This window comes from Bos indicus, chromosome 24, assembly GCF_029378745.1.
Source record: "Bos indicus isolate NIAB-ARS_2022 breed Sahiwal x Tharparkar chromosome 24, NIAB-ARS_B.indTharparkar_mat_pri_1.0, whole genome shotgun sequence".
Lineage (NCBI taxonomy): Eukaryota > Metazoa > Chordata > Mammalia > Artiodactyla > Bovidae > Bos > Bos indicus.
Window position 1 is genome coordinate 61,250,323 of NC_091783.1, and position 27,088 is coordinate 61,277,410.

At 42.5% G+C, this 27,088-nt stretch overlaps 1 protein-coding gene and 1 long non-coding RNA gene across 4 annotated transcripts in view; one reads left to right on the forward strand and one right to left on the reverse strand.

The window, feature by feature from the left end:
- Positions 1-27,088, forward strand: part of ZCCHC2 (zinc finger CCHC-type containing 2) — a 63,647-nt gene that overhangs the window by 2,337 nt on the left and 34,222 nt on the right. For all 3 annotated transcript variants that reach the window (XR_011563881.1, XM_070779148.1, XM_070779147.1), the window contains exons 2-3: positions 22,781-22,892; positions 25,385-25,461. Coding sequence is in view for 2 of the 3 variants with exons in the window: in XM_070779148.1 (XP_070635249.1) it covers positions 22,781-22,892; positions 25,385-25,461 (189 nt within the window). In the remaining variant the exon portion in view is untranslated. The remainder of the gene's footprint in view (positions 1-22,780; positions 22,893-25,384; positions 25,462-27,088) is intronic.
- Positions 1,503-26,144, reverse strand: LOC139179512 (uncharacterized). The gene is made up of 6 exons (XR_011563882.1): positions 25,732-26,144; positions 10,578-10,741; positions 9,871-10,023; positions 8,852-8,946; positions 7,766-8,759; positions 1,503-7,306 (listed from the first exon to the last, which is right to left on the reverse strand). It is a non-coding gene; the product is annotated as an uncharacterized lncRNA (long non-coding RNA).

The window sequence follows — 27,088 nt, forward strand, 5'->3', positions numbered from 1 at the left end:
AATCCTATGTGCCCATCAGGTTTAAAGAAGCAAGCCTGAACTCCAAAGCAGTACTTATATATCCTACCCCCCAAAATTCCTGTATATATTGTAAAGATAACTTTAGCGTGTAGATACAATGAAAATGTCTCATAGTGGAGCAGTTTATATTATTCCTTTCTTATCATTCCAACAAGGGTAACCGACTAATGGTTTTAACTGCAGTGATGCTTTTTCCCCCTTTAAATTTTGCTTATAATGCGAGTGTTCCAAGGGGACGAGATAAGGGGAGAGATGCGTTCAGAGCACAGCAGTGACATTTTTATGTTGACCGCGGCGTGTGGCCTTTTCTGGCCACCAGTGAGTGCCGGAAAGAGTGGACAGTGAGGCTGGGCATGCTGCCGCGAGTTTGAGCGCATCGTTACTTCTCAGACGGTGCCTGTGTCGTGACCGTCCGTGGGAGCGGGGGTCGATCACGGGGCACACGCCTACAGGTGTCACTGAACGCCATTTGTGGACGTCGGTGGCCTGGTGAACGTTTCCTCTCCCGTGGTTGAAGGTTGCCGTGACAGATCACCCCGTCTTACTCGGCTGCTGCTGCCCCACACTTCGCTTGTCAGCGGGACTCCGAGCCCCTCAGCCGTGGCCGCTTCTGGCCCCGGAGGACGTGCCCGTGGGTCTTCCTGCTGCCAGGCTGCCCCGAGAGGCGGCTCACGGGGGGTCTCTACACTTCAGCCTCACCGCTCGCGGTCTTGGCCGCGGCTGCCTGGGGAGGGAGGGCCCACCCCGGAGTCCGCAGCGAGGCGCCGGGGCTCGCGCCCGAGGGCCGCGCGGGCACGCGCCGCCGAGGACCGGCGGGGGCGGGGGTGGGGTGTCCGCGGGGCCCCGCCCCTCCCCCGCCCTGCAAGATGGCGGCCGGGCGCCGCCCACGTGACCGGCGCTGGCCCCGCCCCCGGAGGTGCGCTGCGCCGCCTTGCGGGGGCGCTGGGGGTTCCCTTTGGCGTCAGTTGGGCGAGGTGGGGACCGGGGTCGGCTAAGAGCCGTGGGGAGGATTTGCTCTGGGACTGGCAGAGGCGGGTATCCTGGCAGCTTTTGCCCGGAAGTAACCTTTTAGGCCTATCGTTGTAACTTTTTAATTGCCCAGTAATACTATTTCTCTACTTACTCAAATGTCATCCATACTATCAATAAATGGATGAAGTAGAACTAATTTTCTTTTAACTTTCTCTTAGAGCATACTAGCCCAGAATAGTGTTCCTGGCTCTTTCAGGATTTGTATCCAATTCATAATATGCTGCAGTTTCTCGTTAAAATTTTAAAAACTAAGGACATTTACCGGTAGAACTTGTATTGCAGTGCGAATTTTAATTCTAGCCGTATGCTTTCAAGCTGACCCAGGCTCAGCAACTGTTGGTTTAGTGGCATAAGGTAGTCACGATGTCAGTAAAAGTGGCAAGTTCACAAATACTACTAGAGCTTACTACTAAGTAGGTCATTTTAGAATAATAGAGATTTAACAAGTATATTTTTATTTTTAAAAGAAGCATTTCTAGAGTTTTGCTACATGATTTGGACGTTTTCAGAGTAAATGTTACATAGGATTATAACTTAAATGTTGGCCTTGCTTTTAGGAGACTTACGGGTGAAGTTCATGTTCATCATAGCTGCAGTGAATTGCCAATCACTGGCATAAAATTCAACAACTAGCCCAGTTGGCAGTAGTGAAAATTACTCACAAAAATGTCCTAGGAAATTTGTGTGATTGATGCGTGTCATTGTTAATGAAATGAAGTACTGCATGTATAGCATAGCTGAAAAAAACTGGTATTAAAATGGGCCCTTTACTATTAGGAACACAAGGTATAAATGATGTGTTAGCAATAGCAGCAAAAAATGAATGTGTTTTTAAATTACATACTTAATGATTAAGTTTTTGTTTTTTGGCTGTGCTGGATTTTCCTTGAGGCGCAGGCTTTCTGTGGTAGCAGTGAGCAGGGGCTGCTCTAGTTGTGGTGCATGGGCTTCTCATTGTGGCAGCTCTCTTGTGGCAGAGCAAACGCTCTGGGCTCGAGGGCTCAGTAGTTGTGGCACACAGGCTTAGTTGCTCCACTGCATGTGGGATCTTCCCGGATCACGGATGGAGCCCATGTCCCCTGAATTGGCAGTCAGATATTACCAGGGAAGTCCATGATCAAGTGTTTTTAAAAGATACTAGTCTTGTTACTGTTTCATTGAAAAGATGAAAGACAGCCCCTATCTTTGTTTCCTGTCTTTGCATACTTACTAAAGACCCTCTGTTTATGAAAATGGATCCTCTAGTTCTGGAGGTTTAGCCCCCAGTTAGTAACACAAAGATGAAAAGAGCTAAAATTACCATGAAAGAGGAGAGTGAAAAAGTTGGCTTAAAGCGCAACATTCAGAAAACTAAGATCATGGCATCTGGTCCCATCACTTCATGGGAAATGGATGGAGAAACAGTGTCAGACTTTATTTTTTTGGGCTCCAAAATCACTGCAGGTGGTGATTGCGGCCATTAAATTAAAAGACGCTTACTCCTTGGAAGGAAAGTTACGACCAACCTAGATACCATATTAAAAAGCACAGACATTACTTTGCCAACAAAGGTCCGTCTGGTCAAGGCTATGGTTTTCTGGCTGTCATGTATGGATGCGAGAGTTGGACTGTGAAGAAAGCTGAGCGTCAAAGAATTGATACTTTTAAACTGTGGTGTTGGAGAAGATTCTTGAGAGTCCCTTGGACTGCAAGGAGTCCTGGGTGTTCTTTGGAAGGACTGATGCTGAAGCTGAAACTCCAATACTTTGGCCACCTCATGCAAAGAGTTGACTCATTGGAAAAGACTCTGATGCTGGGAGGGATTGGAGGCAGGAGGAGAAGGGGACGACAGAGGATGAGATGGCTGGATGGCATCACCGAATCGATGGACATGAGTTTGAGTGAACTCCGGGAGTTGGTGATGGACAGGGAGGCTTGGCGTGCTGCAATTCATGGGGTCGCAAAGAGTCGGACACGACTGAGCGGCTGAACTGAATAGTTGTTAGTGGTTAATGTTGTTGGTATGGCCTTGTTTCTCTGGAGATTGTTTTCAGTATCCTCAAAAGTTAATTGTTTGGCAAATAGTGCTAATATTTGAATTAAAGATAGAAACTGAACTTTTATGTTATTAGTAGTATAGCAAATAGCTTTCAGTGTTATTTGAACTCAGACACAAAAATGTGACTATGTGTCCTTTAAAAAAAGATCAGTGAAGATACTTAAAAGGAAAACTTGGCAAAATTGTTACTTTTTCATAGCATAGGTTAATTAGATATATTGTACTTGACAAAACAAGTACCTCAACTAATTTTAATAATACAGATAACATACTGGTAGTGTTAGGACATAAAAAAGAAAACTCTTTTGGAAAGAGTGCTTTTTTGGAAATAAGTGCTCCTGTCCTGGATAACGGATGTGTCTGTGGCAGTCAGAATCCTAGTGAGAGCTCTGAACTGAAATGAGACTGGGGAGGTTCGTGTCCAAATGTCAGCTGTTGTTGGATTAGGCCCTAAAAAGATGCTTTCCAAAAATGACATTTGAAAAGAACAACTCCACTGCTCACAGTAATAAAACCTTTATTTAATTTGTTGTCCACTGCTGGGAGCTCTTACAATGACTTGGGTCCCTGAGCAGTGGGCACTGTCTGAGAAGGCTTTTTTCACTCCTATTGGAGGGATAATAATAGTACTTACGTTAGATTGCAAGGTTTAAATGAATGAGTACTTGTAGAATGATGTCTAGTACATGATTTTCAATAAGTGTTAGCAATTATTAATGAAAGTTAAACTTTCTTTGGAAGGTGCTGAAGAGAAGTGAGTGTAGCATCTACAAACTGAGAGTAGGGAGTAGAGCTAGTCATGACTTTTACAGGAAATTTTAGGTTGTTTTGGCTGCATCGAGGAATAAAAGCAGTTCAGCTATTAAATGCCTTCTGGGAGAGGCTTTTAGATCACAGTTCAGCAGTAATTATTTTCATAGCAAATGGCAGCTATTGGGTATCCACCCCCAGTTACTTAATTTTTCTCAGTGGTGGTTTTCTGAGTCAAGAAGAATTCAGGAAAATCTCACTCACACTGTAAGTTAATATACCATTTGTTCAGTTCAGTCGCTCAGTCGTGTCCGACTCTCTGCGACCCCATGAATTGCAGCATGCCAGGCCTCCCTGTCCATCACCAACTCCCGGAGTTCACTCAAACTCATGTCCATCGATTCGGTGATGCCATCCAGCCATCTCATCCTCTGTCGTCCCCTTCTCCTCCTGCCCCTAATCCCTCCCAGCATCAGAGTCTTTTCCAATGAATCAACTCTTCGCATGAGGTGGCCAAAGTATTGGAGTTTCAGCTTCAACATCACTCCTTACAATGAACACCCAGGACTGATTTCCTTTAGGATGGACTGGTTGGCTCTCCTTGCAGTCCAAGGGACTCTCAAGAGTCTTCTCCAACACCACAGTTCAAAAGCATCAATTCTTCGGTGCTCAGCTTTCTTTATAGTCCAACTCTCACATGCATACATGACTACTGGAAAAACCATAGGCTTGACTAGACGGACCTTTGTTGGCAAAGCACTATCTAAGCTTTTCAATATACTATCTAGGTTGGTCATAACTTTCCTTCCAAGGAGTAAGCGTCTTTTAATTTCATGGCTGCAGTCACCATCTGCAGTGATTTTGGAACCCCCAAAAATAAAATCTGACACTGTTTCCACTGTTTCCCCATCTATTTCCCATGAAGTGATGGGACCAGATGCCATGATCTTCATTTTCTGAATGTTGAACTTTAAGCCAACTTTTTCACTCTCCTCTTTCACTTTCATCAACAGACTTTTTAGTTCCTCTTCAATTTCTGCCATAAGAACTCTGCAAATTAGCTAATGTAATATATATTTATAAATTGACCTTTTGTCAGTTTTTGTGGGGTTTTTTTTTGTGTGGGGGGGGGCGGGGATGGGGCAGGAATTGTGTTGTTCACTTCAGTTGCTCAGTTGTGTCCAAGTCTTTGTGACCCCATGGACTGCAGCACGCCAGGCCTCCCTGTCCATCACCAACTTCCAAAGTTTGCTCAAACTCATGTCCATCAATTTGGTGATGCTGTCCAACCATCTCATCCTCTTTCATCCCCTTCTTCACCTGCCTTCAATCTTCCACAGCATCAGGGTCTTTTCCAATGAGTCAGTTCTTCACATCAGGTGGCCAAAGTATTGGAGATTCAGCATCACTGCTTCCAATGAATATTCAGGACTGATTTCCTTTAGGATGGACTGGTTTGATCTCCTTGCTGTGCAAGGGACTCTCAATAGTCTTCTCCAACACCACAGTTCAAAAACATTAATTCTTTGGCACTCAGTTTTCTTTATGGTCCAGCTCTCACATCCATACGTGAATACTGGGAAAACCATCACTTTGATTAGACTTTGTTGGCAAAGTAATGTCTCTGCTTTTTAATATGCTGTCTAGGTTGGTCATAGCTTTTCTTCCAAGGAGCAAGCATCTTTGAATTTCATGGCTGAGCCTCAGTCTTATCTGTGAAATGGGAACAACAACATCTCTTTAAGGTTGTGGTGTTTGCATTAGGGAGACAAAATGATTCAAATTGTCTTGAGCACAAATTCTTTGAGAATGATATTCAGTGCCTTTTCTTTTCCACTAAGATGCAGCCATTCAGATTGCTACATAAATTGTTTTCAGGAATAGGTTTTCTTTTTTTTTCCTTAATAAAAAGTCTATATGGTATAGTATAGAAAATACTATGCTGCTGCTGCTGCTAAGTCGCTTCAGTTGTGTCCAACTCTGTGCGACCCCATAGACAGCAGCCATCCCTGGGATTCTCCAAGGCAAGAACACTGGAGTGGGTTGCCATTTCCTTCTCCAGTGCATAAAAGTGAAAAGTGAAAGTGAAGTCACTCAGTCGTGTGCGACTGTTAGCAACCTCATGGACTGCAGCGTACCAGGCTCCTCCGTCCCTGGGATTTTCCAGGCAAGAGTACTGGAGTGGGGTGCCATTGCCTTCTCTGAGAAAATACTATAGACTATAGTAATATAGAAAATATTCTCTATTACCATATCTCTAAATTGGTGTTCCAAGAAGGTAATTAATTAAGCTGGTGGGTGAGATACATTTCAGATAACTTTGTTAGTTCTTATGTTGTTAAGATCTGATAAGCTACAGATAAGCCCAAAGGAAGCATTTCTCTGGGTCACAGATGATTAAAATATGTATTTTCCCCGTATTGGATTTGGGGATGGGAATGGAGAAAATACATAGTTTCAATTTGGGTTATCATGAACTCCCTTGCAAATGTAATCTACTTAAATTTTTTTCACATTTAGTTAGGGTAATGTAAAGGGCTCAGATGGTAAAGCATCCTCCTGCTATGCGAGACGTGGGTTCCATCCCTGGGTTAGGAAGATGCCCTGGGAAGGGAGTGGCTACCAACTCCAGTATTCTTTCCTGGAGAATTCTGTGGACAGAGGAGCCTGATGGGCTACAGTCCATAGGGTTGTGAAGGGTCTGACAGGACTGAGTGATTAACTTTTCAAAGATATTTTGCAGTTCTTTTAAGTTATATAATTTTTTCATTTATTTCAGGGTACAGACTGGAATCCATAAATAATTTAACTTTTTTATACTTTTTTAAAGAAGCTATACATTGGCTGGTTTTTAAAACTGTTTAATATTTTTGATCTTCCTGAGTAATAAGTAGCTTAATTTTTTTTTTTTTTAACAAAAGCAAATAAAGCCTGCACTACCCTCAAAGCAGACTGAGCTTCACTTTGATCAACTCTCTCTTCCATCACGGAGGACCATGTCGTCACAGGGCTCCTGTTCCTCACAGAGTGCTTTGTCACACAAGTCGCCTTCATCCGGGCTGTGTAAACAGTCACTCCAGAGGGCTGTGCTTAGGCGGGTGTTGTGTTTCAGGTGCGACAGTTGCTGGGCGCACAGTCGTCCTTCTCCTTGTGCTCTTCCTGTGCTCCAGAGAACACTTGGTTTAATGCCCTTCGAAATGTCTCAGTTCATTAGGCATGTTTAATGCTCATTCAGGAAGTAATTTGAGATCACTCTGGCAAGTTGTTTGGTCTTTCCAAGTTTCAGACTTCTCTGAATAGAATAGGGATCCTCTCACCATTTATGCAAAGAACTGCTTGAAGATGAACACAACAACCTACATGAAACACTTGGTGAATACGCGGGAGATAGGTCAGCTCATCTGTGGGCGGTTCCAAGAGTGGATAGCGCAGTTTGATTGCAGTGGATGAACAGAAATACAGAAGCTTTAAGAGAAAACAGGGGTTGGGTTGCATAGGAGCTTGAGGGTCAAATTAAAGAAACTGGTTTGCAGTGAGAGCAGGTGAGAATTTGTATGTCTTCCTGAAACGTTAACTGTCCCTTTACATTCATATGTGTGAAAAGAATGCATCACTGATTTGTTAAAAAAATAAATAAATAAAAGACATCTTCCAAACTCATCCAGTTTTCTCAGTGGTTCCATTACGTTTCTGGTCACTCTTATTTGCTTGGTAACCTTAATCCTTTCTCCTTCATAAGCTGAATCTACCCTTTTCACATCCTTGTTAACCCTTTCAGACTCCCACCTCTTAGCTGCTGACACCACTGCCAGGCCCCACTTCCTGAAGCAGTGTCCCTCGCACCACGTGTGCTTGTGGCGACCGGTGGGGCCTGGTCTCCAGTGGGTCTCGGGACTCACCCCGTCTCCCGCTCCTCCTGCTCACCCTGGTCTCCAGTGGGTCTCGGGACTCACACGCCGCCTCCCGCTCCTCCTGCTCACCCTGGTCTCTGGTGGGTCTCGGGACTCACACGCCGTCTCCTGCTCCTCCTGCTCATGGTCTGTGGTTTTATTCAAGGCTGACTCATGCTGTCACCTCTTGTGTGGTGGTGTTTGGAATTGTCCTTGTGGTAATCTTGGAAGACTTTGCTGCCTCTGCCTTCCAATAGCCTGTATATTCTCTGTTACAATTTTGGTACTTATCCTGTGATTTTTTTTTCTGTTTTTTTTTTTTAAATTTTACTTTGAATGATTTTTAACTTAAAATCCAGGAGGGAAGGTCAATCTTAGAGGTTCCACAAAGACTTAGGTATCACATTTCTTTTTTTTTTTTTCGGTCAGCGTTGCATATATCATAAGTGCTCAGTCAAAATTTCCTACCCTTAGAATATTTCAAATAGTGCTCTGAAAAATACCATTATGATTCATTACTGTAAGACAGAGTGCATCAGGCAGTGATTTTTTTTTTCCCTTGGTCTTGATGAAGTATCAGCTACTTTGCTATTTGCAGCCACACAGTATATGTGCACAATGTAGATAGGCGCAGTTGTTTTGGAAATAGTACAAGGAATTGTTTGTTTAGATAGAAAGCATGGACCAGTATAGATTTGAACTGAAGCTTCAATGAGTGAATGCTGAATAGTTGTGCTTATTAATTATTCTTTCAAAATCAGGTCATGCTTACTCTACTCGTTAAGTTAACTAAACTTTTGTGTGTGAGGCTGATGCACGTTTTGCAAACCTATGGGTGATGTTTTGATAGGATGAAAAAAGTCACAAGTTACAAGCTGTCTTCCTATTGGGGTTGCTGTAGTTATTGCTGTCTAGGGCTGCTCTCCAGTTCGTGCTTTGCTTGAGGGGTGGTGGGAGCCTGATAGGGAATTGAAGTACAGCACCTTGCTTATGGGGCTTCCCAGTTGGCACAGTGATCAAGAATCCGCCTGTCAGTGCAGGAGACAAAAGAGACGCAGGTTCGATCCCTGGGTCGAGAAGATCCCCAGAAGGGAATGGCAACCCACTCCAGTGTTCTTACCTGGAAAATCCCACGGATAGAGGAGCCTGGTGGGCTACAGTCCAAGAGTCACAGAGTCAGATACGACAGAGCACACACGTGATCTTGCTTATGATCTGAAAGTTAAAAACTTTTTGGTCACTCAAGTGAACAATTTTATAACCTAAAAAGTATGGGGTTTTTATGTTTCTTGTTAGGAATGTTTAAATTGGGATAGTTAAGAAACATAATGTTTCCTCGGTATGATTGATTTTTGTTTTGGGTATCAGACGATTTTAAGTTGTCTAGTGGTCCTGGGAGGAAGAACGTGATCGTGTGTGAGCCAAAGTGTTTGGAGAAGATGTCCTCGGGGAAGAGGCTATCTGCTGACGGGGGGTGGTGGTGGTTTGGGGAAGGTGACATTTGTACTTGGTGGGGTTAAACACAAGGCCTGATTGAGTGTTTCCTGACACTAAGCATCATTGACCTTTCTGTCACTTTCTGTCAAGGATCCTTCATAGGCTTTGTGAGCATTTCAGTGGAGAACCCTTCTCTGGGGATGAAGTTCAGTTAGGAGTCCCTGCAGTGCCGTTGGCTGTCGGGGTCCTGGGCTCACCTCCCAGCAAGACCCGCTGGTGTCTCCTGTGGGGAGGGGTTGTAAAGGAGAGGGCAGCTCACTTCTACGCAGGCTGGGAAGGCGAGACACAGCCTCAGTAGGTCCTTTGGGTCTCATGCTCATGGGTGTGTGCTCCTCAACTCACCCAGAAACATTTTTGCAAAGTGGGGATCTAAAGGTCTGGGAGCTGCCAGCCCAGGGATGCAGCAGTTCCTGATTCAACCTCCTTGTTGTTGTTCAGACTCTTAAGTCGTGTCTGACTCTGTGACCCCATGGACTGTAGCCTGCCAGGCTCCTCCATCCATGGGATTTCCCAGGCAAGAACACAGGAGTGGGTTGCCATTTCCTCCTCCAGGGGGTCTTCCCCATCCAGGGGTCGAACTTGTGTCTCTTGTGTCTCCTTTCTTGGCAGGCGGATTCTTTACCACTGTGTCCAGAAACTCACAGGGCGCTTCATGAGGGAAACGTCAGGCTGTTGCTGGGTAAAAGGGCTGCCTCTCTTCTTTCCTTCTCCACTCCCTGCCTCCCTGGTCAGCTTCCACATCAGCATTCTTTCTGCTAGTTCTTCCCCAGTCGTGCATCCTGCAAGTTCAGTTCTCTAGAAAAGACAATGACGTCGACAATATTAATGTTTGCTTTTTGTTTTTTGTAATAAATTCAGAGTTCCCCCAAACACACATAAAGTTACAGTGAATCAAGTTTCCCCCTTCCATCCTATTCGACCACCCAGCTCCAGCTATGCCTGCTGTGGTCACACAGGTGCCGGCCCTCAGCTCACCCAATCGTCGTGGGAAGAACTGGGAGCTGGGTCTGGGCTCTGGGCTGTGGGCTGTGGTGGCTGGGTGTGGACACGGGGTCAGTGCATAGCTTAGTCCTTCCCCCACTTTCAGTGACTAGAGCGCATTTACCCACACTTTTAACATAGTGAATCTGCCACACTTGTCTTGCTGAATCATCTTTTCCACACATTTCTAGTTAAACAGTAAGTTACATAGGGAGTGAGTCCACAGTCATAGCAGAAATCATGGCAAACTGTTTTTAAGCTGCTGACTCACTGGTCTCCCTCCTTTCTGCCCTGTTGGGTCGATTTTGTTCTTTGCGACATAACTTGAATACATTTGGCATCCACATTTCTCTCCCACCAGAACTTACCCTTGATCAGATGCTCTAGGTTGATTCAGGACTTTCCTTTGGGTTGGGTTACACTGTTTTCACTGAGGAAAGATGAGACAGATGTCTGCCTTTCCCCCACATCCTCTCAATTGAAGAGACAGACAGTAAATAGTTCATATCTTCGCCTGAGCTTCTTCCCTCTTCTACCAAAATAGATGAAATTTGACATCTTAGTAGTGTTTCTAATAGTGAATCATATTCTGACATTCAAAGAAAGACTTTCTATGAATCTTGCTTAGATAATAGCATATACTTGAGGTACAACCCTGGTTATTTAAAGAGAATTTACCATGTAGAACTGTAACAGATTACCTCCAAACTTAGTGACTTAAAGCAACAATGACACTTTTTTTCTTAGTGTTGTGTCTCATAATTCTGTGGGCCAGGAATTCAGACAGGGAGCTAACAGCAAGAGTGACTTGTGTCTGCTGCAGAATGTCTGGGCACACAGCTGGCGGCTGTGGGCCTCTCTCGCCTTTCCTCTCTGTGCATGTCTATGGCGCGGCGTCTCCGGGGAACCACTGTTCCTATAGGCCTGGGGTCCCAGAGCAAGTGTTCCCAGAGGTCCAGCGGCAAGACTTCTATGACCTATCTCGGCCATTCCAGAATGGCTTTCCATCCCATCCTCCTGGTTAGGCCTATCTCTGAAGTCGGTCCAGATCCACTGGCTGGGGAATTATACCCACGGATCAGCAGGAGGAGTAGGCACAGTATTGTGGGCTGTCTTTACCCCAAAAACTTCATAGGATGTTGTCATATACTAATGTTAAATTCTCAGTCTGATTTGATAAATGTAAAAATTTGACATTAGTAAGTTTAGTATAAAAACAATTTCTGTACTTTTTTTTGCCTTTTTTCTTAGAATGTCTTGGTATTTTAAGATGTACAGTCTGCATAAAAGGACGAGAGAAAACGTATAGAACATTGGTAGATGTGCTAGGATAAAGTCTGTCCTGTTAGACCTTTGTTAAAGTAACCTGAGACCCGCGTGATCTTTGCTCTAATGATGTGTTCTCAGAGAAGGGTCTTGGGACTGCGCAGTCAACTTGACTGTTTCACAGACTTTCCTCACATTTAAGAGATCTCCAGTAATTGTGATGGATCTGCATGTGTAAAAGTGAGGTCTGAGCAGTCTTTTAAAATAACCAAGATATGTTACATGACACGTGGATTTGAGTTAACCAGGAGCACGCCACAGGTCAGAGGAAGCTTTCTGAACTCAAATGAGCTACCTCAGTAGGAAGGAGAAGGGCACACACATGCCAGGGCTCTTTTTGTTCCTGTGCATATTTTTGCCAGCTTAGGGTTTTTAAAATTTGTCATCTTCTTCCAAGCAGAGAAAAATTCTCCCATTTTCCACTTGGTCCTGACCCTTTTTCTAAAATGCTGATTCTGGCATGTCATCTGCATTGCATTTGCATAGGAATCTGAACTTAATAGAGAACATGGGCACTATTCCTTCCTGCAGGATCCCATTAAGCCAGTGGTTCTCGGGTTTTTGGTGCCTTGCCCTGCACACAGTAAAAGCACACGTGCCGGGGGAGAGGAGACAGTGGAGCCAAGAGCGGTTCCTGCTGGGGCCGGAAAGCCCCATGATTCTGGTCTCTGTAGCTCCTGAGATGTTAAATTCAGTTTTGGTTAAATTAATAAAATTAAAAATTTTCTAGTTTTTAAAACGTAGTCTAAATGACTGTATAGCAGTGATACATGCTGGGACTCAGTGTTGGGAGGAGGGGCAGAAAGCTTAATTAGTAGACATGTCATGGGTCGATGAACTTTGGTCCTTGGATAGAAATTCAGATTCCATTTTTCTGCCTACGTTATTAAACTAGGAGGCTTTTGACTTGGTTCTTAAATTGTGTGCTTCAAAGTAACTTCAGACTTTAAAAATGATTCCATACAGCTGTTTCAAAATTTATGGAGGCAATGTGATACAACTATTCTTAATTTTTTTTTTATTGTGGTGAAATATATATGCGTCCTAAGTCACTTCAGTCGTGTCCAAGTCTCTGCGACCCTTTGGACTGTAGTCCACCAGGCTTCTCTGTCCATGGATTCTCTAGGCAAGGATACTGGAGTGGTTGCCATGTTCTCCCCAGGGGATCTTCCCCACCCAGGGTTCAAACCCAAGTCTCCTGCTTCAGTAGGCAGGTTCTTTACCACTATATGTAACAAAGTGTAACAAAGTATACTGTTTTCACATTTTTTGAGTATACATTTCCGTGGCATTCACATTGTTGTGCAACCACTGCCACCATCTGTCTCTGGAATGTTTCTTTTATCCCAAACTGAGACTGTATCCGTTAAGCCGTTAAGCTGCTACTGCCATCCCGAACTCTTTGAAGCCACTGGTTAGAATCACCATGCTGTCGGCGAATTTGACTACTCTAGGGTGCCTCATATAAGTGGAATCATACAGAATCTGCCCTTTTGTGCCTGGCTTATTTCACTTAGCATAATGCCCTCAAGATTGACCCATGTGTCAATTTTATGCCTTCTTAAGGCTGAGTAATACTCAGTTATACGTATACCTCATTTTGTTTATCTGTTCATCCATGGACTTTTGAATAGTCCACTTTTCAGCTGCAGTGAACACTGGAGTACTAATTACCTGCTTGGGTGTCTGCTTTCAGTTCTTCTGGGTATATGGCTAGGAGTGGAATTGCTGGATTATATGATAATTGTGTTTATTTATTTTTTTTAGTAACTTTTACTGTGGCTGCATTGTATACACTCCTACCAGCAAAGCAGAAGGGCTCCAATTTCTCCCCATATTCACCAATACTTATTGTCTGTTTTTGGATAATAGCCTTTCTAATGGGTGTGAAGTGGTATCTCATTGTAGTTGTGCTCTGCACTTCCCTAATGAAAACTGTTCTTTCTTGTATAGTTTTGCATTCATTTATTTTTAATGGTGAGTGTTATTTTTAATTTTTGAACGACATATGAACAATATGGAATATACCCTTAAGAAATGGTGGGGGAGGGGGGGCACAGAGATCCTAAGATGGCAGAGGAATAGGATGGGGAGACCACTTTCTCCCCCACAAATTCATCCAAAGAACATTTGAACACTAAGTAAATTCCACAAAACAACTTCTGAATGCCAGCGGAGGACATCAGGTACCCAGAAAAGCAGCCCATTGTCTTCGAAAGGAGGTAGGAAAAAATATAAAAGACAGAAAGAGAGACAAAAGAGGTAGGGACGGAGCTCCATCCCGGGAAGGGAGTCTTAAAAAAGAAGTTTCCAAACACCAGGAAACACTCTCACTGCCGAGTCTGTGGCGAGCCTTGGAACCACAGAGGGCAACATAACTGGGAGGAAAAATAAATAATTAAAACCCACAGATTACGTGCCCAACAGTAACTCCCCCTAGCAGAGAAGCAGCGCAGACCCCTGTATTCGCCACTAGCAAAGTGGGGGCTGGGCAGGGAGGCGCAGGCTACATTGCGTAGAGTAAGGACCGGGCCTGAATGCCCCAAGGGCAATCTGAGGGAACTAACTTGGGATGGTAAACTAGACTGTGGGATAGCTACCACACGAAAAGCCCTAACCTAAGACACCGCCAGGCCCACTCACAGAACAAAGGACTGAACAGAGCTAGCCGGCTGCCTGCCGGTCCATCTTCCTCCTGAGACAGGCAGCCAGATCCGGAAGGGGGCAGTCGCAGACCCAGAGAGGCATTATCTACCAAACTGCAAGCAGGCTTCGTTGCTAACCGAGACTTCTTGGGGTTCTGGACGGTCAACGTCTGTCTGAGAAGGTGCACTGGGTGTACACCCAGAAAACTGAGTGGCAGGGATGGGGGAGGCAATGAGTCGCAGCAACTGCGCTCACCAAACACCTGATCACCTGAGCTGCTCGGACCTGGGAAGGGCACAAAACGCAGGCCCAACTGAGTCTGCGCCTCTGAGGACTACTCGAGTGCCTGAACCTGAGCAGCTTAGACCTGGGAGGTGCATGCAGCCCAGGGCCGGCCTCGGATGGTTCCTGGCGGAGCAACCTAGAGCCTGAGCAGTGTGGGCAGAGAGGGCACACACACCGTGAGCAGGGGCAGGCCTAGTGTGGCTAAGACAGTGTGAGCACACACCAGTGTTATTTGTTTGCAGCGTCCCTCCCTCCCCACAGCGCGACTGAACAAGTGAGCCTAAAAGAAAGCATCCACCACCATCCCACTAGTGTCAGGGTGGAAATTAGAAACTGAAGAGACCAGCAAACAGAAGAAGCTAAAACAGAGGGAACCGCCTGGGAACTGACAGGTAGTACCAACTACATAGGAAGGGGCCTGTAGATCTTGAGAAATATAAGCCAGATCAAGGAACTATCTGAAAATGAACTAACCCCACACTGCCCACAACACCAGAGAAAGTCCTAGATATATTTTTACTATCATTCTTTAAATTTAAAAAAAAAATTTTTAAGTCCTCTATTACTCCTTTAATTTTCATTTTTATAACCTATTACTTTGCAAAAAAAAAAAGACCCTATTTTTTAAAGCAAACTTCATATATATATATATATATATAATTTTTGTGACTGTTTTTTTCTTTAATACTGTATTTTTGAAAATCCAACCTCTACTCTAGATTTTTAATCTTCGCTTTTTAGAATTTGTTATCAATTTTGTACCTTTAAGAACCCAATCTTCAGTACCCATTTTTACTTGGGAGTGAGGTTACTGGCTTGACTGCTCTCTCCCACTTTGGACTCTCCTTTTTCTCTACCAGGTTGCCTCTATCTCCTCCCTCCCCCTTCTCTTCTCTACCCAACTCTGTGAATCTCTGTGTGTGTTCCAGATGGTGGAAAACTGATTACTGGATGGATCTATCTCTCTTCTTTTGATTTCCCCCTTTATTCCCCTGGCCACCTCTGTCTCCTTCCTCCCTCTTCTCTTCTCTGTATAACCCCGTGAACATCTCTGAGCGGTCCAGACTGTGGAGAGCACATAAGGAAGTGATTACTGGCTAGCTTGCTCTCGCCTCTTTTGATTCCCCCTCTTCTCATCTGGGTCACCTCTATCTCCCTCCTCCCTCTTCTCTTCTCCATGTAACTTGGTGAACCTCTCTGGGTGTCCCTCACTGTGGAGAAACTTTTCATCTTTAACCTAGATGTTTTATCAGCGGTGCTATATAGATGGAGAAGTCTTGAGGCGACATAAGACTGAAAACCAGAAGCAGGAGGCTTAAGTCCAAATCCTGAGAATACCAGAGAACTCCTGACTCCAGGGAACATTAATTGAAAGGAGCTCATCAAATGCCTCCATACCTACACTGAAACCAAGCACTGCCCAGGGGCCAACAAGTTCCAGAGCAAGAAATACCATGCAAATTCTCCAGCAACACAGGAACACAGCCCTGAGCTTCAATATACAGGCTGCCCAAAGTCACTCCAAACCCACTGACATCTCATAACTCATTAGACACTTCATTGCACTCCAGAGAGAAGAAATCCAGCTCTACCCACCAGAACACCGACACAGGCTTCCCTAACCAGGAAACCTTGACAAGCCATGTGAGGACGCTCCACAATACAGAGAACTCCACAAGCTGCCAGAATGCAGAAAGGCCACCCCAAACACAGCAATATAAACAAGATGAAGAGACAGAGGAATACCCAGCAGGTAAAGGAACAGGATAAATGCCCACCAAACCAAACAAAAGAGAAAGAGATATGGAATCTGCCTGATAAAGAATTCTGAATAATGATAGTGAAAATGATCCAAAATCTTGAAAACAAAATGGAATCACAGATAAATAGCCTGGAGACAAGGATTGAGAAGATGCAAGAAAGTTTTAACAAGGACCTAGAAGAAATTAAAAAGAGTCAATATATAATCAATAATGCAATAAATGAGATCAAAACCACTCTAGAGGGAACAAATAGTAGAATACAGAAGACAGGATTAGTGAGGTAGAAGATAGAATGGTAGAAATAAATGAATCAGAGAGGAAAAAAAAATGAATTAAAAGAAATGAGGACAATCTCAGAGACATCTGGGACAATGTTAAATGCCCCAACATTTGAATCATAGGAGTCCCAGAAGAAGAAGACAAAAAGGAAGACCATGAGGAAATTCTTGAGGAGACAATAGTTGAAAACTTCCCTAAAATGGGGAAGGAAATAATACCCAAGTCCAAGAAACCCAGAGAGTCCCAAACAGGATAAACCCACGGTGAAATACCCCAAGACACATATTAATCAAATTAACAAAGGTCAAACACAAAGAACAAATATTAAAAGCAGCAAGGGAAAAACAACAAATAACACACAAGGGGATTCCCATAAGGATAACAGCTGATCTTTCAATAGGAACTCTTCAGGCCAGGAGGGTATGGCAAGACATACTTAAAGTGATGAGAGAAAATAACCTACATCCCAGATTACTGTACCCAGCAAGGATCTCATTCACATATGAAGGAGAAATCAAAAGCTTTACAGACAAGCAAAAGCTGAGAGAATTCAGCAGCAGCAAACCAGCTCTCCAACAAATGCTAAAGGATATTCTCTAGACGGGAGACACAAAAAGAGTGTATAAACTCGAACCCCAAACAATAAAGTAAATGGCAACAGGATCATACTTGTCAATAATTACCTTAAATGTAAATAGGTTGAATGCCCCAACCAAAAGACAAAGACTGGCTGAATGGATACAAAAACAAGACCCTTATATATGTTGTCTACAAGAGACCCACCTCAAAACAGGGGACACATACAGACTGAAAGTGAAGGGCTGGAAAAAGATATTCCATGGAAAGAGATCAAAAGAAAGCAGGAGTAGCAATACTCATATCAGATAAAATAGACTTTAAAACAAAGGCTGTGAAAAGTGACAAAGAAGGACACTACATAATGATCAAAGGATCAATCCAAGAAGAAGATATAACAATTATAAATATATATGCACCCAACATACGAGCACCACAATATGTAAGACAAATGCTAACAAGTATGAAAGGGGAAATTAACAATAACACAATAATAGTGGGAGACTTTAATACCCCACTCACACCTATGGATGGATCAACTAAACAAAATTAACAAGGAAACACAAACTTTAAATGATACAATAGACCAGTTAGACCTAATTGATATCTATAGGACATTTCACCCCAAAACAATGAATTTCACCTTTTTCTCAAGCGCACACGGAACCTTCTCCAGGATAGATCACATCCTGGGCCATAAATCTAGCCTTGGTAAATTCAAAAAAATTGAAACCATTCCAGGCATCTTTTCTGACCACAATGCAGTAAGATTAGATCTCAATTACAGGAGAAAAACTATTAAAAATTCCAACATATGGAGGCTGAACAACACACTGCTGAATAACCAACAAATCACAGAAGAAATAAAAAAAGAAATCAAAATATGCATAGAAACTAATGAAAATGAAAACACAACAACTCAAAACCTGTGGGACACTGTAAAAGCAGTGCTAAGAGGACGGTTCATAGCAATACAGGCATACCTCAAGAAACAAGAAAAAAGTCAAATAACCTAACTCTACACCTAAAGCAACTAGAAAAGGAAGAAATGAAGAACCCCAGGGTCAGTAGAAGGAAAGAAATCTTAAAGATTAGGGCAGAAATAAATGCAAAAGAAACAAAACAGACCATAGCAAAAATCAACAAAGCCAAAAGCTGGTTCTTTGAGAGGATAAATAAAATGGACAGACCATTAGCCAGACTCATCAAGAAACAAAGGGAAAAAACTCAAATCAATAAAATTAGAAATGAAAATGGAGAGATCACAGCAGACAACACAGAAATACAAAGGATCATAAGAGACTACTATCAGAAATTATATGCCAATAAAATGGACAACGTGGAAGAAATGGACAAATTCTTAGAAAAGTACAACTTTCCAAAACTGAACCAGGAAGAAATAGAAAATCTTAACGGACCCATCACAAGCACAGAAATTGAAACTGTAATCAGAAATCTTCCAGCAAACAAAAGCCCAGGTCCAGACGGCTTCACAGCTGAATTCTACCAAAAATTTAGAGAAGAGCTAACACCTATCCTTCTTGAACTCTTCCAGAAAATTGCAGAGGAAGGTAAACTTCCAAACTCATTCTATGAGGCCACCATCACCCTAATACCAAAACCTGACAAAGATGCCACAAAAAAAGAAAACTACAGGCCAATATCACTGATGAACATAGATGCAAAAATCCTTAACAAAATTCTAGCAATCAGAATCCAACAACACATTAAAAAGATCATACATCATGACCAAGTGGGCTTTATCCCAGGGATGCAAGGATTCTTCATTATCCGCAAATCAATCAGTGTAATATACCACATTAACAAATTGAAAAATAAAAGCCATATGATTATCTCAATAGATACAGAGAAAGCCTTTGGCAAAATTCAATATCCGTTTATGATAAAAACTCTCCAGAAAGCAGGAATAGAAGGAACATACCTCAACATAATAAAAGCTATATATGACAAACCCACAGCAAACATTATCCTCAATGGTGAAAAATTGAAAGCATTTCCCCTAAAGTCAGGAACGAGACAAGGGTGCCCACTTTCATCACTACTATTCAACATGGTTTTGGAAGTTTTGGCCATAGCAATCAGAGCAGAAAAAGAAATGAATCCAAATTGGAAAAGAAGACGTAAAACTCTCACGGTTTGCAGATGACATGATCCTCTACATAGAAAACCCTAAAGACTCCACCAGAAAATTACTAGAGCTAATCAATGAATATAGTAAAGTTGCAGGATTTAAAATCAACACACAGAAATCCCTTGTATTCCTATACACTTATAATGAGAAAATAGAGAAATTAAGGAAACAATTCCATTCACCATTGCAATGAAAAGAATAAAATACTTAGGAATATATCTGCCTAAAGAAACAAAAGACCTATATATAGAATACTATAAAACACTGGTGAAAGAAATCAAAGAGGACACTAATAGATGGAGAAATATACCGTGTTCATGGATCAGAAGAATCAATATAGTGAAAATAAGTATACTACCCAAAGCAATCTATAGATTCAATGCAATCCCCATCAAGCTACCAATGGTATTTTTCACAGAGCTAGAACAAATAATTTCACAATTTGTATGGAAATACAAAAAGCCTTGAATAGCCAAAGCAATCTTGAGAAAGAAGAATGAAACTGGAGAAATCAACCTGCCTGATTTCAGGCTCTACTACAAAGCCACAGTTATCAAGACAGTATGGTACTGGCACAAAGACAGAAATATAGGTCAATGGAACAAAATAGAAAGCCCAGAGATAAATCCATGCACATATGGTCACCTTATCTTTGACAAAGGAGGCAAGAATATACAATGGATTAAAGACAGTCTCTTTAACAAGTGGTGCTGGGAAAGCTGGTCAACCACTTGTAAAAGAATGAAACTAGAACACTTTCTAACACCATACACAAAAATAAATTCAAAATGGATTAAAGATCTAAACGTAAGACCAGAAACTATAAAACTCATAGAGGAGAACATAGGCAAAACACTCCCCAACATACATCACAGCAGGATCCTCTATGACCCACCTCCCAGAATATTGGAAATAAAAGCAAAAATAAACAAATGGGACCTAATTAAAATTAAAAGCTTCTGCACAACAAAGGAAACTATAAGCAAGGTGAAATGACAGCCTCCAGAATGGGAGAAGATAATAGCAAATGAAGCAACTGACAAAGAATTAATCTCAAAAATATACAAGCAACTCCCGCAGCTCAATTCCAGAAAAATAAATGACCCAATCAAAAAATGGGCCAAGGAACTAAACAGACATTTCTCCAAAGAAGACATACAGATGACTAACAAATACATGAAAAGATGCTCAACGTCACTCATTATCAGAGAAATGCAAATCAAAGCCACAATGAGGTACCATTTCACGCCAGTTAGAATGGCTGCGATCCAAAAGTCTACAAGCAATAAATGCTGGAGAGGGTGTGGAGAAAAGGGAACCCTCTTACAGTGTTGGTGGGAATGCAAACTAGTACAGCCACTATGGAGAACAGTGTGGAGATTCCTTAAAAAACTGGAAATAGAACTGCCATATGACCCAGGAATCCCACTGCTGGGCATACACACCAAGGAAACCAGAATTGAAAGAGACACGTGTACCCCAGTGTTCATCGCAGCACTGTTTATAATAGCCAGGGCATGGAAGCAACCTAAATGTCCATCAGCAGACGAATGGATAAGAAAGCTGTGGTACATATACACAAGGGAATATTACTCAGCCATTAAAAAGAATACATTTGGATCAGTTCTAATGAGGTGGATGAAACTGGAGCCTATTATACAGAGTGAAGTAAGCCAGAAAGAAAAACACCAATACAGTATACTAATGCATATATATAGAATTTAAAAAGATGGTAATGATAACCCTGTATGCGAGACAGCAAAAGAGACACAGATGTATAGAATAGTCTTTTGGACTCTGGGAAAGGGCAAGGGTGGGATGATTTGGGAGAATGGCATTGAAACATGTATAATATCATATGTGAAACGAATTGCCAGTCCAGGTTCGATGCATGATACAGGATGCTCGGGCTGGTGCACTGGGATGACCCAGAGGGATGGGATGGGCCAGGGAGGTGGGAGAGGGGTTCAGGATGGGGAACACGTGTACATTCATGGTGGATTTATGTTGATGTATGGCAAAACCAATACAATATTGTAATTAGCCTCCAATTAAAATAAATAAATTTATATTAAAAAAAAAGAAATGGTTGACCCGTTCAGCTAAACTTCCAATTAACACAAGTATTTAAGAGGATTACAGTGCTTTATTTATATTGATTTTTGAAGTATTTATAGCTGTTTTAGGCCAATATGGTTGTATTATTTTGTAGTAAATGATTATATGGTTTGGGTTGGGAAATACATGATTTTGTTATTGTTAGAAGAATTCTTATGTCTGCCTTTTTTTTTTTATTCAATAATATTGAAAGTTGGTGAGTGCCATTCAAAAGTTGGATGCTGACTTAAGAGGTTGATGCTGTCTTTCTTCTTAAGTGTTTCTGTGTAGACAGCCTTTATTTCCTTGGGTTTCTAGAAGACGACACACCAGGAGGCTGAAGCTTAGCTCCCAGGGGTATCTGGTGTGATGCCTGATTCCTAGGAATAGAGCCATCAACTGACAGCTCGTACTCACTGACAGGTCAGGAGGCATGGTCAGACTATAGAACAAAATGTTTTAAATTAGAATGCTTGGAAAGTTTAAGGTCTGCTGTTTACTTCATTTTTATATACAATTAAAAAATTAATGTGTATTATTTATTGCAGATTTGTAATATTATAATTAGCTCCTGTAAGTGAGATACTTTTGGTCTGAATAGTGTTTTGAGATTCTGAACATGAAGTGGGGGAGGATAAGGTATGAATTCTGATATAGATCCATTATAAAGCTATTTTAATTTTTGGCTTACCCAGTGGGTTAGAGTAACAATATATTGGGTTGATCAGAAGATTCGTTCATATTTTTCCATAACAACTTAACAGAAAAATTGAACTTTTTGGCCAACCCAATCCATGACGGTGTTTGAATTCTGAGAGCCATGTATAAGATTGGCAAGCTCTTCATGACTCCCAAGTAGCATTTGTAGGGATAAAACTTATACTCTAGTTCACTAATGGTAGAGCACCTAGTTGATATTAGATGGTTTAGCATTAATGTAAACTCATTGTCCACACACATTCTTGTTTAGATTTGTGTATTGATGATAGCCTTAAAAATTTTTTTCCTAACAAAGCATCTTGTTAGACTGTCACTAAGACCAAGTAGTGAATTAAAAAACTGCACGAAAACATAAAAAATACAGATGCCCTTACATCTGGGGAATAACATAAAGGGTACCATCTTTTTATATGTGATCATGTTCACTTGGGTAAGGAATTGACATCACTGGCGATTCTGAATAGTACTATGCTGTGTGTGCCCCCCAAACTGGGACAATTAAATAATTGATAGAATATTGCTGTTAAATGAAGATAAATATGGCTTTCTCTTTCCTGCTCTGGCACTGTGCCTTTCTGCTCTAAATGTGTAATCACCTATTTTATCTCTCAAATTGCTGTTGAAATTACTGCTGTTAAAAGTATCACTTTAATCTAGTTTATTTTTGTGGCATTCATTGTTCTTAGTCTCAGATGTAGATTAACCTGTGCCCCCCTCTCTCCTCTAGAATGACTCTTCTCATGGTGATTATATGCAAAGTAACGAGGCCAGTTTAATAGAACAAGCCCCAATACCTCATGATGGTCTTACTGTGACACCTCACAGAACCCAGCGAGAAGGTATGTTGTATTTTTCCTAAACTGTAAACCGTCTGTACACAGGATTGCAGAGTGCTACTGGTGCTGACTAATTCACCCCCTTGCCCCTTTGTGGAGTACAGAACTCTGTGGGTCCTGGGTTTGGCTCAAATGCTGGTCCTCTCGCTTCCTTGAGTCTGCGTCTGGGCTCCAACTCCGCAGCCCCCTGGCCCGTCCCAGCCCACACTTACTCGATTCTGCCTTTCTTAAATCAGGCTGCATACTTCTGGAGGGCAAAGACTTTAACCTCCCTCCAAAGTATTAGTACAGTGCTTTAGCTGTAGAATGTGCTCAAGGTCTGCTGGAAAAGTCAATTTTACTGAAGTGCACTGTAAGACAGAAGAGATTTCTTACAAGCACATGCTTCCTGCAGTGATGCAGTTTTCAAGAGGTCTGGGTGGGGGAGTGAAAGGACATTGCCACCTGAAGAAAAACGGGTTCACATGTTCTCTTCCCTTTACATCTGGGGGTCCGTTAACCTGCTGAGGGAAAATTTGGGAAGGGTGAAAGATAGGCGGTAAGCATCATACTCATTTATAACAGCTTTGAATTGATGTCTTTCTGTTTCCTTTTAGTTCCGATAATAATCCTTTTCATGTAATGCATTTTTCTTCACAGAGGAAAAATAGGTGTGAATGTTTAAGGTTTAGAAAACGTTTACATAATTAACTGCTTCTGTTCAAGATTACTGAATCTTGAACGGTAATCTGGAATCCTGCCTGGTCTGCTTCAGCCAGGCTCAGTGAAGCAGAGTTTGGGTTTACAGTGAAGGTCCATTGTGGTTTTTTGTCATTTTTCTTCTTTAAGATAGCTAAAAAAAAATAAAAAGACTACATCAGAATGATACTAATTAACTGTAAGGTGGTACTTATAGATGGTTTTTCCTATATCTTTAACTTTTAACAAATGTCCATAGTCCATGCTCTGCAGTTCTTTGAGAGTTGCAGGGCCGCCCATTATCAGCCATCCCTCACCCCATGCCTTCTGTCTCCCTCACCTCGATTCTGATAGATCACAGCAGGTAGAAGTGAAATGGAGCCGAAGCCACAGCCATGCTACTGTGCCACACTGCTCTGCGGCCCCCTCTCTCAGCCTGCTTTCAGAAGTAAAGCTGCTTCATATTTTGGAACATTGATTAGTTCAGATCATTTTTATTTAATAGCACCATCCTTCACCTAATTGAATACAGCAGCTTTTGGAAACAGCAGGCCCCTCCCCTCCTCCAGCCTTCATCATACGCAGCAGTGCTGAGCCACTGCAGGCTTCTCACCCCACCTGGCGTCTGCGGTTGTTTCGTCTCCATCCTCAACGTTCTCATCCACCAAGGGAAACTGGCCCAGAAGGAGGCCACCAAACACTAGACATTTGGAAAGTTAACACAAAATTCTGGTAATGGTGTCTCCTAATGTCTGTTTATCAGCAGATTTCTGTAGTCTTATGATTCCTGCTTTCTCAGAGCCCACCTTCTGTGATCTATAGCAATCTTACTTCTTCCTGCACACTTTTGTTCCTTTGTATATTCTACTTCACCTGTTTTAACTTCTTCCTTTAAGGCAAAGTGAGTCCTTCCCTTTTCTTTTCCATCTCCTGTCCCCTGTGACTCGAGCGGTGACCTTGTGTTGAGTCCCTTTCCTAACTTCTTCCCTGTGACCTTTATCATCTTCATTACGATTTCTTCTACTTACACCTGAACAACAAATTTTTTTTCCTTAAGTCCTTATATTATGCTTAGTAGACTGGCTCTTTTCACTTTGTAAAGAGATTTACTTGCTAAGGTGGTAACTTCTATTGAAGGATGTATGAAATGAGGACTTTGGGGATTTGCACTTTGACTTACTTCATGAGTGAGCTGATCATCTTATCTAGTTCAGTTCAGTGTAATTGTTAAGTCACCAGTGTAATTTATGACCACTATTGTATAATAAATTGTGAGAAGTTTTACTACAGTGAACCATCATAATTCATTATAATGTTAAGTTGTGTTACCATTGTATGATATTAAGGGTCACACTTGAGGGAAACAGTTTTTAAATTCTGAATTGGAAAGAAGTCTTTTATCGCTTTCCTATTACTTTTGAAGAGTTCCCCACCTCATTTAAGAATTTTTTCTAGTTTATACCTAATCTGCCTAAATAACTGAAAGACTCTAAAGTGCTGTATTTGTGGTAAAAGTTTTGAAGATTCCTCTAGATAAGCAATCTTCACTGCAGGCACCTCTTATTATTTATCTTTGGTGCTTAGCAGAGTGCTTGAAACGACTTTAGGCACTCAGCATACTCATAGATGTAGAAAGAAATTACTTGATGGATGGACAGCACATTGTTGTGCTTCTGGGGTTTTTGGTTTTATTCCATGATTAAGGCCAGTAGTAAAGATGAAGATAAATAGCTTAACCATTTGGCTGTGTCAGGTTGAATAACTGAAATGTGTATCTAGTCTCTGTAGAACAAGTCAGCATGTTTTCTTTCTTTCAGCTGTACACATTGAGAAGATAATGTTGAAAGGAGTCCAGAGAAAAAGGGCTGACAAATATTGGGAGTACACCTTCAAAGTAAGCTACTCTCACCCAAAAAAGATACCTCACACTGTGTTCACTGATCTTTTGGAAGGAATGAAAATTAATCTTTGGAAAAACTAAATGGCAGGTTTGCTAACTTAAGAAAAGCTGTGCACATATCTGTGTTTGTCTTAATTAAGGGGATGTGCTGTTTCCAGTATATACTGCATGGTTTGCCCAGTTTAAAAGATGTATCACATTAAGATTGCTCTGCCAGTTTGATTAAAAAGAAATAAGAGCCTTAGATTTAAGGCGTAAACAAACCTTTAGAAAGTGAAAGTAACCACTCAGCAGTGTTGAGCGCCCGGAAGACAGGCGTAGCCTTCCGTGGCGGTCTTCCCCGGTGTCTCTTCTCTTCCTCCGAGGCTGCTGTTTCCTGGCCCTCGTTGCCTGCTCTGGTCTCTGGTTGCTCTGCTGCCCTTCTGTCCGTCACACGGTGTCTGACTGAGCGCAGAGCCCAGCGTGGTCGGTCCCTATGGCTCCTCTCTGCCTGTGGCCTGTGCTGTGGACCCTCGCCCGCGTCTCCCTCCTCCCTGCCGGCCGCACCGGCCCACGCTGCTCTTCAGGCGGCCGCCTGCGCTGCAGCTGCAGGGCAGAGGCGTCTCTGTGCGCCCGCCCCTCACTTCCTTCTGGAGGAGCTGCCCGCAAGACGTCAGCGGCCCTGCCTCACGAAGTCACTTCTGATCCTGCAGCAGAAGGTCTTTTCCTTCATCCCGGGTGTACCGCCATCATCCCTTTCCCAGGTTCTTGTACTTGGGTTACATGGTATTTCTTTCCAGAAGGCTGTCATCTCCGAGAGAGCAGGAGTCATCATCCTCTGCATCTCACCGTGTCTGACTGGCCTTGTTTTGTTGAATAAGTTTTGGGACTAGCTTCTGCCTTCTGTAGAAGTATCCTCAGTTTTCAAGTTTTAAGTCCTTATCTTCACATCTCATCTACATTCTGTAACATTTGACACCAGCCATTCTGCGCTCTTTACTCAGCTAGTCCAGCTCTCCTTGCGTTGCTGGAGCTCTTAGCTCGTTCATTCCTTAAGGCCTTTGTGTTCTCTGGCTCTGAACCATCTATCGGCCCCAGATTGAGCCCCCCGCCCAGGTCGTTCTTGGCGCCTGTCTCACGTGCTGCTCTCAGCCCCTGCTCCGTGCCTAGTGCACTGTGTGTGGAGCCCTGGTCACTGACGGAATCTCTCTGCTCATGGGCTCTGGTCTGACTCCTGCACTGGGCTCTGACCTCAGCCCACAGAGACTTCATTGTCTTGTTCCCTCCGTATCCTTTCATAAACAGTGTCTGACACCAGTAGCTGCTCAACGACCATTTGAATAATTAGAAGTCATTTAAAAGTTTGCCCCCTTAATAAGGATATTTGTTTGAGGGTTGCTGGGTAAAATGCTGAAGGTATTGTTAAGTATTTGGTTAATTGTGGCATGAGTAGTTGCTAAGGCTTATGTGTTACATAGTTCAAGTATTTACTCAGCTCAGATAATTGTAAAGTAGAAATTATTAGTGGGCCACCATTGAGTCCACTGAATTAAAAGTATCCAAGAAGTAGGTAGGTAATCAATTTTAGTTGTGGCTCTTCTGCTTGCTTAGAGTTTGAATCTGTCAGTTAGCCTTTTTGAGT